Source organism: Populus euphratica, unplaced genomic scaffold, assembly GCF_000495115.2.
Source record: "Populus euphratica unplaced genomic scaffold, PopEup_1.0 scaffold10.1, whole genome shotgun sequence".
Taxonomy (NCBI): domain Eukaryota; kingdom Viridiplantae; phylum Streptophyta; class Magnoliopsida; order Malpighiales; family Salicaceae; genus Populus; species Populus euphratica.
The window spans coordinates 2,236,657-2,248,820 of NW_011499856.1; the positions used below are offsets into that span (position 1 = coordinate 2,236,657).

The 12,164-nt window shown below is 30.7% G+C and overlaps 2 protein-coding genes across 5 annotated transcripts; one reads left to right on the forward strand and one right to left on the reverse strand.

The window, feature by feature from the left end:
- Positions 1-2,804, forward strand: LOC105123430 (acidic repeat-containing protein-like). 4 transcript variants are annotated; one of them, XM_011023017.1, is made up of 7 exons: positions 1-79; positions 197-463; positions 752-806; positions 1,232-1,434; positions 1,982-2,113; positions 2,202-2,261; positions 2,352-2,804. In XM_011023017.1, the coding sequence occupies exons 2-7, from the start codon at positions 206-208 to the stop codon at positions 2,433-2,435; spliced, it is 792 nt and encodes a 263-aa protein (XP_011021319.1). In that variant the 5' UTR covers positions 1-79; positions 197-205; the 3' UTR covers positions 2,436-2,804. The 4 variants fall into 4 exon arrangements, with proteins under 4 accessions (XP_011021319.1, XP_011021321.1, XP_011021320.1 ...); XM_011023019.1 differs by lacking the exon at positions 1-79 and having other exon boundaries at positions 89-305; positions 348-463; XM_011023018.1 differs by lacking the exon at positions 1-79 and having other exon boundaries at positions 89-464; positions 756-806.
- Positions 2,805-3,825: 1,021 nt separating this feature from the next.
- Positions 3,826-6,580, reverse strand: LOC105123432 (histone chaperone ASF1B). Its single transcript, XM_011023020.1, has 3 exons — positions 6,109-6,580; positions 4,639-4,754; positions 3,826-4,537 (listed from the first exon to the last, which is right to left on the reverse strand). The coding sequence occupies exons 1-3, from the start codon at positions 6,215-6,217 to the stop codon at positions 4,181-4,183; spliced, it is 582 nt and encodes a 193-aa protein (XP_011021322.1). The 5' UTR covers positions 6,218-6,580; the 3' UTR covers positions 3,826-4,180.
- Between the last annotated feature and the right edge of the window lie 5,584 nt (positions 6,581-12,164).

Below are 12,164 nucleotides of genomic sequence, written 5' to 3' on the forward strand. Positions count from 1 at the left end.
CTCACTTCCACCTCTTAAACCCAAAACCCTGTCTCTTCGCAAGCAAGCCGTCGCCTGCTTGTCATTAAATTCCAGGTAAGTTTACTTCTTTCTCTCTCTCATATTCTTAATCTCCCCTCCTCTGTTTTTACACTCCTGTTTTTCTAATCCCATTCGTTTTTATCCAATTTGACTAACCATAACTGCCTGCTATTAGAAAAAAAACATGATCAAGAGGAGATTTTTTAAAGCGGAACATGGAGAGAAAGATGAAGCTTCCTCTGATTCATCCTCTTCTTCGGATTCTGAAGCTGAGGCTTCTGGAAAATCAGTGGATGATGTGGTTACTGAACCAGGGGAAGACAGTGAATCAGAGGATGATGTAGCTACTGAACCAGAAGAAAGCATTGAATCAGAGGATGATGATACACTTGCTGAACCAAAAGAGGACAATGAATCAGAGGCTTCATCATCATCGTCATCAGGTTTTTTTTTTTAATTTTCCGGTTTACTCAATTTTGGTTAGTGGGTCTGGTTTAGACTGTGAATATTAGTTGAAAGGTTTTGGTCTTTATAGAAAAGAATTGATTTTGGATATTCACTCTGATAGTTTATTACTAGCAAACCGTGTTTGATTTTTTATTTCATTGTATAATTTAATTTTTACGTTCAGTTGTTTTCTTGAAAAGATATTCTTTTTGCAAGTTTGCCTTTTGAGCTGTATGTTGCTTGTTGGTGCACTTCCTTTTCTCTTATGATTCATTGATATGTTTCAGGTTATGAGAGTGAGGATAGCTCAGCGAATGCGATTGACGGTGATTCATCAGGTAGAATTTGGTTTTATCGTGTTGAGATTTTAGGTTTTTTTATGTAGGAAGGCTATATATGCATGCATATTTGGAGGATAATTATCTTTATGCTTTTTTTAAGTCATCAAATAACTCATATTTGTTATAATTGGAACTGTCATATTATTGACAGCCTTCTTTTGCTATCCATGGTAATTGTTTTGGTTTGAATTTTCCATTTTACTATGATTCTATGTGCAACGTTTTTTCTGCTATTCGAGCCCTTGTTCAAGTTTAAGATGTTTAGTAGTTATGGATGGTTACTAAGCAATTCATCCTGTTTGAATTGTTAGTAACAGACAAATTAACAATTTCCATTCAAAAGGCTTGCTTTTTGTTCATAGTGTAAACTTGGATTATTATTTTGAGATGTCTGACAAGATGATGGCATGGTGTAAATGAAGATGATGAAACTGGAGATGACAGAAAAACCCTTACTGGCATTAAAATATGCAAGAAGCAATCTAATATCATGGCAAACAAGGAATCAGTACCAGATGATATTCAAGACTGTATATTAAAGTGCAAATCAGTTTACAAGTGCAGAATCTGCCCTCGAATTATCTGTTTGACAGAGGAGACTATGAGGGCTCATCTTAATTCTAAGGTAAGACATTGCATGTTTAAAATGAATTTTATGTTTACAATTCTATATCCAACTACTTAGAATCAAATGCAAGGAAGCAGTACCAGTTGACAAGGCAACTTATATATGATATATATATTCAATCAAATAAATTATTTTGTTCTTTTCTTTTTATTCTTTCCAATGTCATTGTAGATGTAGTAGGCTTCCTTTTCTCCTCCTGCCCTTCACTTTTGTATCCCCTGTTAGATAAATTTTGAATGGCATAATCCTATGTTTTTCATTCGTTTTTCTATTATATTATCATTTTCAATTTTTTTGAAAATGGGGTATAGAGCATCCATGTCCAATAGTCATTGGTATAAAATATATATTTGCTACCACTTTCGGTGTGAAACATTGAATCTTTCTGGCTGCGTCAAAGTACTACTACCATGACATTGTGGCATGAAAATAACTTTCAATAACTGCTTTTACTTTCAAATTGATTGTCATGGATCAGAGCTTTCAAAACTGGTATTTAGCTTTAGCCTTTCATTAATTAGTGAAGTTTTGCTTATGTTTGTAGAGACATGCTCGATCTAAGAAGTTAATGAAGGAAAATAGGCTGAAGGAATTGCTTAACAGTGATGGGGAAATTGAGAACATGGACCAGGAGACACATGCTGAGAGGCATGCTCGAACTTTAGCTCTTGCACAGGTTGCTTCTTCTTGAAACTAAATGAGTGGATTGGCTTATTTAACATCAGATATTCCCGTGGATAAACTAGTTTTAACTCATCTTATAGGGTAAAACAACAAAGAAAAATAAAGGGCGGCAGTGGCAAAGGAAGAGATTAAAAAAGAGGGTATAAGCTGTCTGCTTGTTTACTGTCACGTGTATGTTTTTGTTCAATTTGCTGTGTGAGTTGTTTTTTACTCCTTAATTTTAACTGCAGAAAGAGGTTAATGCTGCAAGCATGGAGAAAGCAACATCAAAAACAAAAAGTCCTCCCAAGAGAAGGCGTAAAAATGAGAACTGAAGATTGTTTCATTTCTGTTTGCATGCATCAAGTTTGAAAAAAGGGGAGGGGTGCGGAAAATTGATCCATAGTTTCAGCATTATTACTAAAATGTGGTTTACAGTGCTCTTTTTGAATCTTGGCATGATAGGTGCCAGTTAAGTATTTATGTTTCTTTGTCACCTTCAGGTTTGTGTTTGTAAGATCTGGAATTGCACCAGGCTCCCTTTTGTTTTGATAGTACTGACTTTTTGCTTAACTGTGTACTTTTCTGGGAAATCAACTGGGTATTATGTACAACAGTGTATTTACGCTGATGCCTTTCTTTCAAACTACTCTTCAAGAATAAAAACCAAGCTGAAAAGCCTAGTCAAAAGTTGGGCTTCATTTTGTAATTGGTGGCTAACCTACTGGATAATGTCTGAGCTTTGTATCAGTGACTGGAAGAATCAAACAGATTTACAATTATAGAATCAAGCAAGTTATATTTGCAGAGACCGTATCTCAATTTTGACGAAGAACATGGTTTATCTGCTCCGGAAAATTGGAAGGGAAATAAAACAGGAAATCAAAATCAACGATTCTTTCTGAGCTGTTCCTTTTCTTTCCCTTTTTGTTTTGAGAGATTCTGTTTGTTCTTTTTCAATAGGTCATCAAGGCATAAATCTAAGAACAAAGGAACCAGTGGAAATTCTTTGAGAAATATTGGTTTAATTACCAGGGTTGTCTCAGTTTTCTCTCGTTTGGTTCGGTAATGATGCTCTCTTCCATTATTATCCAACGTTAATCTTCTCAATCAGACCTCAGAAACATCAAACATCTAAACACTAAATTCAACAATCATGTTTGCATAATTTTCTGTGGCCTGTACTTGATAATAAAATAAAACCATGACCAAAATAACGGTGAAAGTATCATCAATTCTCTTTTCTTTAATATATCACAAGGACAAAAAAATCTAAGAAAAAAAGAAAAAAAATTCAAGTAAAAGGACACCATGATGAAGCATGAATGAAACAATTGGCGGTTGAATTCAAATGATTGGTGCCAATGTTTACATTAACAATACATCAAAACTATGAAGGTTAGGCAAGCGAACAACCTCAAATTTGTTCGAAGATTAAAGAACAAAATTTAAATCCTTTTCTAACAAATGGAGTTTGATTTAGAATTTGACTGAATCAAACTCAGCAGCAAGTTGTTTTTTTACTTTGATTACTATGAGGAGCACCGCATCTGCCTCTGGAGAAAAGTGAAAAGGCAGTCCATTAGGGATACAGGTCAACCTCAACTACCATCCACATCGAGGCATCATTACGGCAGATCACAATGATAATTTTGCTGCTTCATATCATGCATGCATGAATACCTCCCCATACTGGAGAAACACCATCCATTTCCAAGAAACAAGTCAGAGAAAAGAAACATACTTTGGAATTTAAATGTTGAAATAACAGGATCCGAATTGAGAAAATAAACTTTTGATGAACCTGAGATGCATCTATTTATATTATCATTTTACACAAACTAAGACCATCTTCAGCAAATCAACTGTATTAGTGACAAAAAACAAAAACAAAACCAAAAAACAGCCAGTTAACCCCAGTCAGTATACAAACCATCACTTCCTCACTTTCTAGCTAAAAAAGTTCAACACGAGCCTCACATCAAAATATATGGCAAAAGGCATCGCCTAAAATGACCCTGATGATGTGAAACCTGAATGAGAAACTTGGAAGGTCAGTAGTTGATGCTGATTGTAAGATTCAAGGTCCCTCTTTATCTAAAGCATGATGTGGAGAAGTAGGCAATTGTTCTTCATTTCCATCAGTTTTAGCAGGTTGATCATTCGCAGGTGGTTCCTCTGCTGCCTCAGTATTTTCAGGATAAAAATTGATAGGGAACTTTGTAACCCTGGGTTTATCAGATAGGATGTTTCTTTGGACCTTATCAATCAACACTTTAGGTGGAGGTTCCTCTCTAAGCTGCTCATCTTCGTAATCATTGTTCACATAGTAGCCAACTCGAACAAATTCCTGACCTAAATAAGAGCATGTCAACAAAAGTACTGTGACACCAATGATATCTTCTTCACGAATCTTTGATGGATCTGGTGGGTTTGCCTGCAAAGCATACACACAGGGCATGGGTCAGAATTTATTCAAGTTATAAACAAAAAAGAGTCCAATTTAAAGAATCTAAATAAAGGTTCAAAGAGAATTGCCTGTAAGACAAAGCGATAATTTCCAACATTGACAGGCCCAACAAGTACACTCTCCAATAGTTGATCATATGTTTCATCCTCAGCAGACCCCACGTAGATTAGTTTCCATTCCAAATCTGCATTGCAATGTCATAGTGGAACGTTCTTTTATAAGATGAACCGAAGTTGAAAGTCTGAAACAAAGAGTTCAGCAGAGAAGGAACTATATCACAGAGAGCAATTTATCCACAAAACTAATTGAAGTCCCTACACCAAGTTGGATATTTAATTTGCAAGATACAGAAAACCTTAACTCCTAAAATTATTTACAGCCTTCATACAGCCCTCAGTTCCTCCAAATCAACGAGCATAGATACATGCTTCTCTTACAATGCAATGAATTCAGACCCCTAATGAAGTACATGATCCAGATCTGGTAGAATACCCATTCCGCCAATCCGCCATATATTATCATTTTGGAGATCTCTTTATCTTTCCTTTTTCATTAATTTCATCAGCGCCCTAAATACATTTGAAGTTACCCTTGTAGACATCCTTGTACACCATACAATCAGGTCATCCAAGTCAAAACCCATAGAAAACTAATTGCAAGTTCTCTGACCCAAACCTCAATTACAAAAGCAGGTAATTGCTACAAAAATGCCAGAATAATACAGAGGGCACACTAAGCAATTAATTGATGGAAGTTGAAGATCATCCCTAACTAGCATCGCAGATGCATGGTATATTTCAGAAAGATGTCCGTATACTAAATATTAGTCACAATGACAAACATGGGTCCTAACTTCATGCAATCACAATACAATACAGAAAGATCATGACAGGTTAGGTACAAACCAGAAGGCTGTTACTCTATCATTCAAAGAACCAACAAAATGCTTTAAGATTTGGCCAGCCTACAATCTGACCAGGTCACGTCACATTCTACTAACAACAAGAACTCGCCTAACTAGGAACAAATTACATCAGAAGCATCAGATTTACAACTGAAATTCCACCAACTTAGATGATGAGAGAAGTAGTTAATTCCCACCAGCAACTAAAAATTGCAGGTCAGAGGCACACCAAGAATAGAGCCACCAGAAACTAAAAATCAGCCGCTCATCGATTCCAAAAAAGAAACATCAGCTAGAACAATAACCCACAACTTCTCCATCTGTTTAACTACACATACACAATCAGTAAAATTACTCAAAGAACAAAATTCTGACACCAGAACCTAAATCCCTAAAAAAACAAATCGAGCTATAAAAATCACTTTGTTTAGGAATTGCATCAAAACCCATATCACAATTTTGGTTCAAAATTCAAGAAGAGCGTGCACACAAACAATTTCGTTTCACTTTCTCATCAACTAACAAACCCTGATTGAAAATTAACTTAATCAATCAAACAAAAACACTAGACAATCAAAGAAAATAAGAAAACATAGAAAGAAGATGAAAAAGGGAAAAGAATAGATAAAGGTACCGTCTTTAAGAGGAGTCAAGCACTCGTATGAGATCTCGAACTGAAAGGGAGACGGAAACGGCGCCGGATTATCTAGTACGGTAACGTTAGTAAGATTCACTGCACTCATTATCTATCGTCTTTCTATCAAATTAAAACAAAACCAAACCCTGAGGTTCTAAAACCTTCATCTAAAATCCTAAATACAAAATCGGGGGGAAAGAAGGACAGCAATTAAAATCACCACCGCACCAGGAAGGTAAAAGAACAGAGGAGAAGCTTGTTCTAGGTCTTTTTATTCCTTTTTTTCCTTTTGAGGTGTGATTTTAGGGTTACTTGGAATTGAAAGCGAAAAAAAGAGATGATTTTGTTGAAGAAATTGAATATTAGGGGTTCGATTTAGGGTTTTATGAATTGGGAATGGCGGGAGAATGGAAAGGGTGTATTGAAATGAGGGAGCGGGAATTGATTTGGGAAACAGATGCTGTAAGGGTTGAGGTGGAATATATATATATATATATATATATATATAGTTTTAAAAACATGTCCGGTCCAAAATCCGACTTCTAGATTTTAATAAAGTTGCTGAGTTTTAATTGAGTTGTATAAATTAATTTTAAAAAATTAAAATATGTTGTTTTAGTAAATAAAAATCAACATGTTATAGTTAAAATTTTCAGAGTTGACCGGGTCAATCTCTAGATAAGCCGGGTCATATCAAATTTTTTCTACCATTAATTTTTTAATTTAGTCTAATTTTAGCACTTAATCAAAACTCATCAAGATTTGATGAGTGAGTTTTAAAATTATAATTATAGTGACCGTATTTTATTTATTTTTTTGAAATTATATTTTGAGATAGTTAGGTATTATGATAATTATTATTTTTTTAAAAGTATTTTTATATTAAAATCATGTTTTTATTTTTAAAAATTTATTTTTAATATAATTCTATTAAAATAATATAAAAATAAAATAAAAATAATTTTTTTAATTTTTTCAAAAATATTTTTAAAATGTAAAATTAAACAAGTTTTTATCTTATACATCAATCCAAACCTTCAATCAAACAAAATAACTAAATTATCGTCCTATATATCATATCTGAAATTAAACTAAACAATAAATTGGATATTCTCTCTTCAAATCACGATTTATCTCGTTTACAAATATTTTTTTTCCTCCATTTTCCCAACAATGGTTTCACGGATCCAGTGCATTTTGCTTAATTTGACAATTATTAATTATATTTGTTTTTTTTTCAAAACCTTAAAAAAAACTTCAAATTGATTTCAAAACTCATTTTTTCCTTCAAAAGCTTCAAGAAAATCCTGAATGATTCATGTATTGTGATGATCTATTAATTACTAAACTCGTGGTTGGCTGGATGAAGAAACTCAAAGAAGCTTTTAATACACGTGGATTGCAAGACTTTTGATTTGATTTTTTTTCAGCGACGAATTCTTCCTGAAAGGCGATGAACAAGAAGAACAATATTGGCGACAACAACCACAGGCGGGAAGCAACATGCTAGGCGCGTGAGTGGCTAAACTGTAGTGGAGATTGCTCGGGCAACCAAAGCTCTCGATGAGTAAAAAAAACTAAAAAATTAATTAAATTAAAAAAATTAAATTATGAAAAAACCCAATTAAAATTAAAAAAATTAATTGATTTGATTTATTTTTAATTTTATAAACTTCAAATAAAAAAAATCAAATTAAATCGAATCCAAATCAGAAAAAACTAAGTCAAATTAAAAACAAAAATCAAATTAAATTAAAAAAACTGAATTAAATCGGTTTAAACTAATTTTTATTCTAAAAAATTAAATTGACACCAATTAATTTAAACCAATTTTAATTTTTTTTTAAAAATCAGTTTAATTAATTTTTTAATATATATGATACCTAATTAAAAATAATCACCCCTGGCTCTGGTTACTTTGCGAGAGAGTTATGAAGAACAGGGGTAGCTATGAGGTCAGCAAATTCGAATGGTTGATGATATGTTTAAATCAATAATTTTAAACATTGATTTTTATTCATTTCAATTTATTCAACTATTCCGTTTGTCTTTCGTCATTAGAATATAATGGCTTCAATTATTTTTTTGTGGGCCTGCTGGGGATTTAATGGAAAAAAAAATAAGTTAGCCATGGGATTTCATATTTAAATAAGGAAGGGGTTGCAGAGGAGGCCTCTTTCGTTGTCCAGAAAGATGAGGGTTAGACACAGTTTGGAGACGCAGTAAAATTTATATTTTTAAAAATTTAATTTTTTATTCAAATTAATATTTTATATACTGTGGATTGATACACTAATTTTAAAAATAAAAAAATATTATTTTAATATATTTTAATATAAAAAATAATTATAATTATACTTTTAAACAAGCATACTGATCCAAAAAGATTTGTTGGGTTTAGGTTATAGGATTTCAAGGAATAGAAAAGATAATTTTAATTTTTTTAAAATTAAATGATAAAGCTTTAATATTTAATATAAAAACTCTTTAATAATCAAATATAATATAAGGGCAATTCTATAAATAACTCAACATTTTTTTGTTAATTTTTTTTAGTGTTCCAGAGAGAGGATGTAAAGTGCTGTTAACTTATAAATTTCAGAAAGTAAAGCGTAATTTAAAAAATAGAAATAAAGTAAAATAATAAATAAATTACAAGCTAATTGTAAATAAAATAAACTAACAAACTCTTCTGAGCTAGATTCTATCTGTTAGGACCACCTCTTTTTAGGACATAGATAAATAACATGGCATTATCAGGTGCACCCTTTTATTTTATATTCTCATTATATTTCCAATCAATCCTTATAAAAAAAATATAAAATAGTATAAAACATTATTATCGACATGGGTACTAGGTTAGAAAAAGTCCAATATCATGAACCAAAGTTTATATGGGTTTAGAGTTATTGGTGAGAAATTTCTAAGAAAATTTAACCTAGTCTATTCCTTTAGATCCCATACACTGTTTTATAAAAAAAATAATTTTTTTATTAAAAACAATTTTTTTATATATTTTAAATTGTTTTAATATGTTAATTTTAAAAATAATTTTTTAAAAATAAAAAAATTATTTTAATACATTTTAACATGAAAAATATTTTAAAAAGTAATCAAAATCATGCTATCAAATATATCCTATATAATCACAAGATAATAAAAATAATAAAAATAAAAACTTGAACAAATAATAATGCTTAATCAAGCTCTGTGCATTTCAATAGTTTATTTATATTTTTTCCACTCATGCATATTACAAAACCGGAGAAAATATATATGCTACACTCTACTATAAAGTCAAACACCTTAACTGTCTTTATTGCAACCTGAATATCATGAACAATCATCCTCGTTCCCAATTCTTTTCATTAACACTAATCAATACCTCGTAAATGCTTGTTGCCTTTTAATACATGACTATCATGGAATGGGTGCCTCAACCTTGCAAGCACAGCATGCCTTTTAATACATTATTGTTATTATTATTATTTTTGTTATAAAACTACATCATATCTTTTCACGAGGTATAACTTTGCGTGGTCTCATTGTTATTTTAAAATGAAGATATGTTTTTATGAAAGTAATATTTAATATTTTATTTTTATCCATAATTAAATAAATATAATAACGAAATAATATGACGACTCTTGTAATTGAGTGAAATTTAAATCATGCCATGCAAGTGCCAAGGGATGATTTTTTTTTTTATTATTAACGTGGGTGTTCGAATCAAGAAACGATTCTTATTTTTATAAATTTTAGAGTCTCATATATCATCCTTAATAAATTCTGAAAGGGTAAAGCCTTTATAATTTTTTTCTTAAACCCTGAAATTATCATGCAACTAAGGACTCGAACCTGAAACTACAAAAAAAATAAACCTCTTAGTCTCAAGTTTTTACCACTTGACCACCACCTAAATGGTTAACCAAAGGATAATTCTTATTTTTATGAGTCTTAGAGTCTCGTATATCATCCTTAATAAATCTTGAAAAGGTAAAGCCTTCATAGTTTTTTTTTTAAACCCTGAAATTATCATTTTCACACTCAATGGAACTTAAAAAAGAAAATCTTGCTAAAAAAGGCCTGCATTTCTCATAGGCATGCATCCAATTTCTTTGGTATAAAACTGTTGCAATATGTAAGCTAATTAAAGCTTAACAAGGCTCCTGCAACTTATGTTTTTTCTTAGCCTAGCAAGGCCTCAAAGAATTTGAGCCTAGCAAGACTCTCACAAATTTAAATTTGGCAAGCTTCTTTTTTATTTTGAGCCTATTAAGACTTTTGCATGTTTTTTCATGATAGAGTTTCAGAGGACTCTCGTAAAATTTTTTGTTTTGGAAATCTTAGAGAACTCCTACTTTTTATTCTATAATTGATTCTGAAGGATTTTTACTAAATCACTTTAAATTTATTACTCTATAAAATAATAATTTTCAAAATCATTTCAAGTTCGTTATTCTATAAAATGATTTTAACTTTACCTCTCTATAAAATCACTTTAAGTTCATTATTATGTAAAAATGATTATTTTCAAAGATACTTTTATTTCATTACTTCATAAAATGACCAATTTCAAAGACATTTTAACTTAGTTACTCTATAAATTAACATGTTAAAAAACATTTCATAACATAATTATTTATTAAAAATTACTTTGAATTCTTCACTTTTTAAAGTTAATATTTTAAAAATTATTTCGAATTCATCACTTTTTAGAATGATTACTTTGAAAAACTTTGAGTTCATTACTCAATGAAACTATTATTTTAAGGATTACTTCGATTTCGTACTCTATGTAATGACATATTGAAAAACACTCCCAATTCGTCACACTATTAAATGATCATTTTGAAAAACACTTATATTTTATCTCTTAAAATGCCAGGTTCAATCTTTATGTGAAATTGAACCATAAAAGACTCCTGCATATTTATCTCCAAGAAGAATCGCTTATGAAAATCTAAATTCCAAGCCAGTCTTTTAAAAATTTTATGAAGTGGGCCGCCTTTCAATCATTTAAGTCCAATTCAAGATTTAATGAGGTTGTTCAACTCTCAATTACCATTTGATTCAATTAATTTAAAAAATTTACTATAGGTTGATTCTCAATTTGATCAATTTAAAAATTCTTTAGCGGAGTCACTTCTTGGCTGTGCCACTTCTTAAAGTTTTTTTTTTAAAAAAAAATATCATCTTTTATTTACAAGTTTACTAAACAAAATATATAAAAAACATTTTGCATGAACTTTATATGATATGCATTATAAAGAGGGGTATATGTCATAATCCAAACCCCATTTCCAAAATATTTTTCAAAGATAAAAAGAATAAAAAATTCAAAAAATATATTTTTAACATATTTCAACCATTCATATACTCATTTCATGATTTTTTTTTTACCATTTTGCTTATTAGATTCATGTTAACAATTTTTTTGAAAGTCCAAAATTCAAAAGAAAAAAAAAACTTAATAGGGTAAAATCTAAATTACTTTTAGGGAAATTGGGAGTTTCTAAGTTTGAGTGGAGCCGGACCTGAACGAAGGAACCGCAACTTCCATGGATGAAAATGTTAAAATTCAACTCTTAATTATTTTTACTTTTGGTTTTGTTTTGAAGAATAAATAAATTATACGCTATCCCTTTAAATGCTAAATAAGCTCATCAAATAGCCAAGTTTTGCTCAATATACAAGGTACGTAGTTGATTGTGAAGGGAGTTGACTAGCTTCTAAGATTAAAAACTATCCCTTGAATCATGGATGATTAACCAATGAAAGTGTGGAAAAAAATATTTAAACTTAATGTCTCATGTCTGATCTTCGGCTTGAAGGTTTTTATTTTTTTACGTAATATTGAAGCTTAAGTTTTATAGCCTGTCATAAATGTTGTTTTTTAATGTATTTTTTATTTAAAAATATATTAAAATATTTTTTTAATATTAGCATATGAAAAAACTAAAAAATATCAAATATTATTAATATAAAACCGAAAAAATTGAACCGGTAGATTTTTTAACACATCCACATTGCTTGTAATATTGTGTGAGCTA

Bases quoted from the DNA above. Each gene is read 5' to 3' on its own strand.
- LOC105123430 (XM_011023017.1), top strand. From the start codon at position 206: ATGATCAAGAGGAGATTTTTTAAAGCGGAACATGGAGAGAAAGATGAA. The intron at 1,435-1,981 runs GTAAGACATTGC...TTATGTTTGTAG, and splicing joins GGGCTCATCTTAATTCTAAG to AGACATGCTCGATCTAAGAA. The intron at 2,114-2,201 runs GTTGCTTCTTCT...CTCATCTTATAG, and splicing joins GAACTTTAGCTCTTGCACAG to GGTAAAACAACAAAGAAAAA.
- LOC105123432 (XM_011023020.1), bottom strand. From the start codon at position 6,217: ATGAGTGCAGTGAATCTTACTAACGTTACCGTACTAGATAATCCGGCG. The intron at 4,755-6,108 runs GTACCTTTATCT...ATTGCAATGCAG, and splicing joins CTTGACTCCTCTTAAAGACG to ATTTGGAATGGAAACTAATC. The intron at 4,538-4,638 runs GCAATTCTCTTT...TATGCTTTGCAG, and splicing joins ATTATCGCTTTGTCTTACAG to GCAAACCCACCAGATCCATC.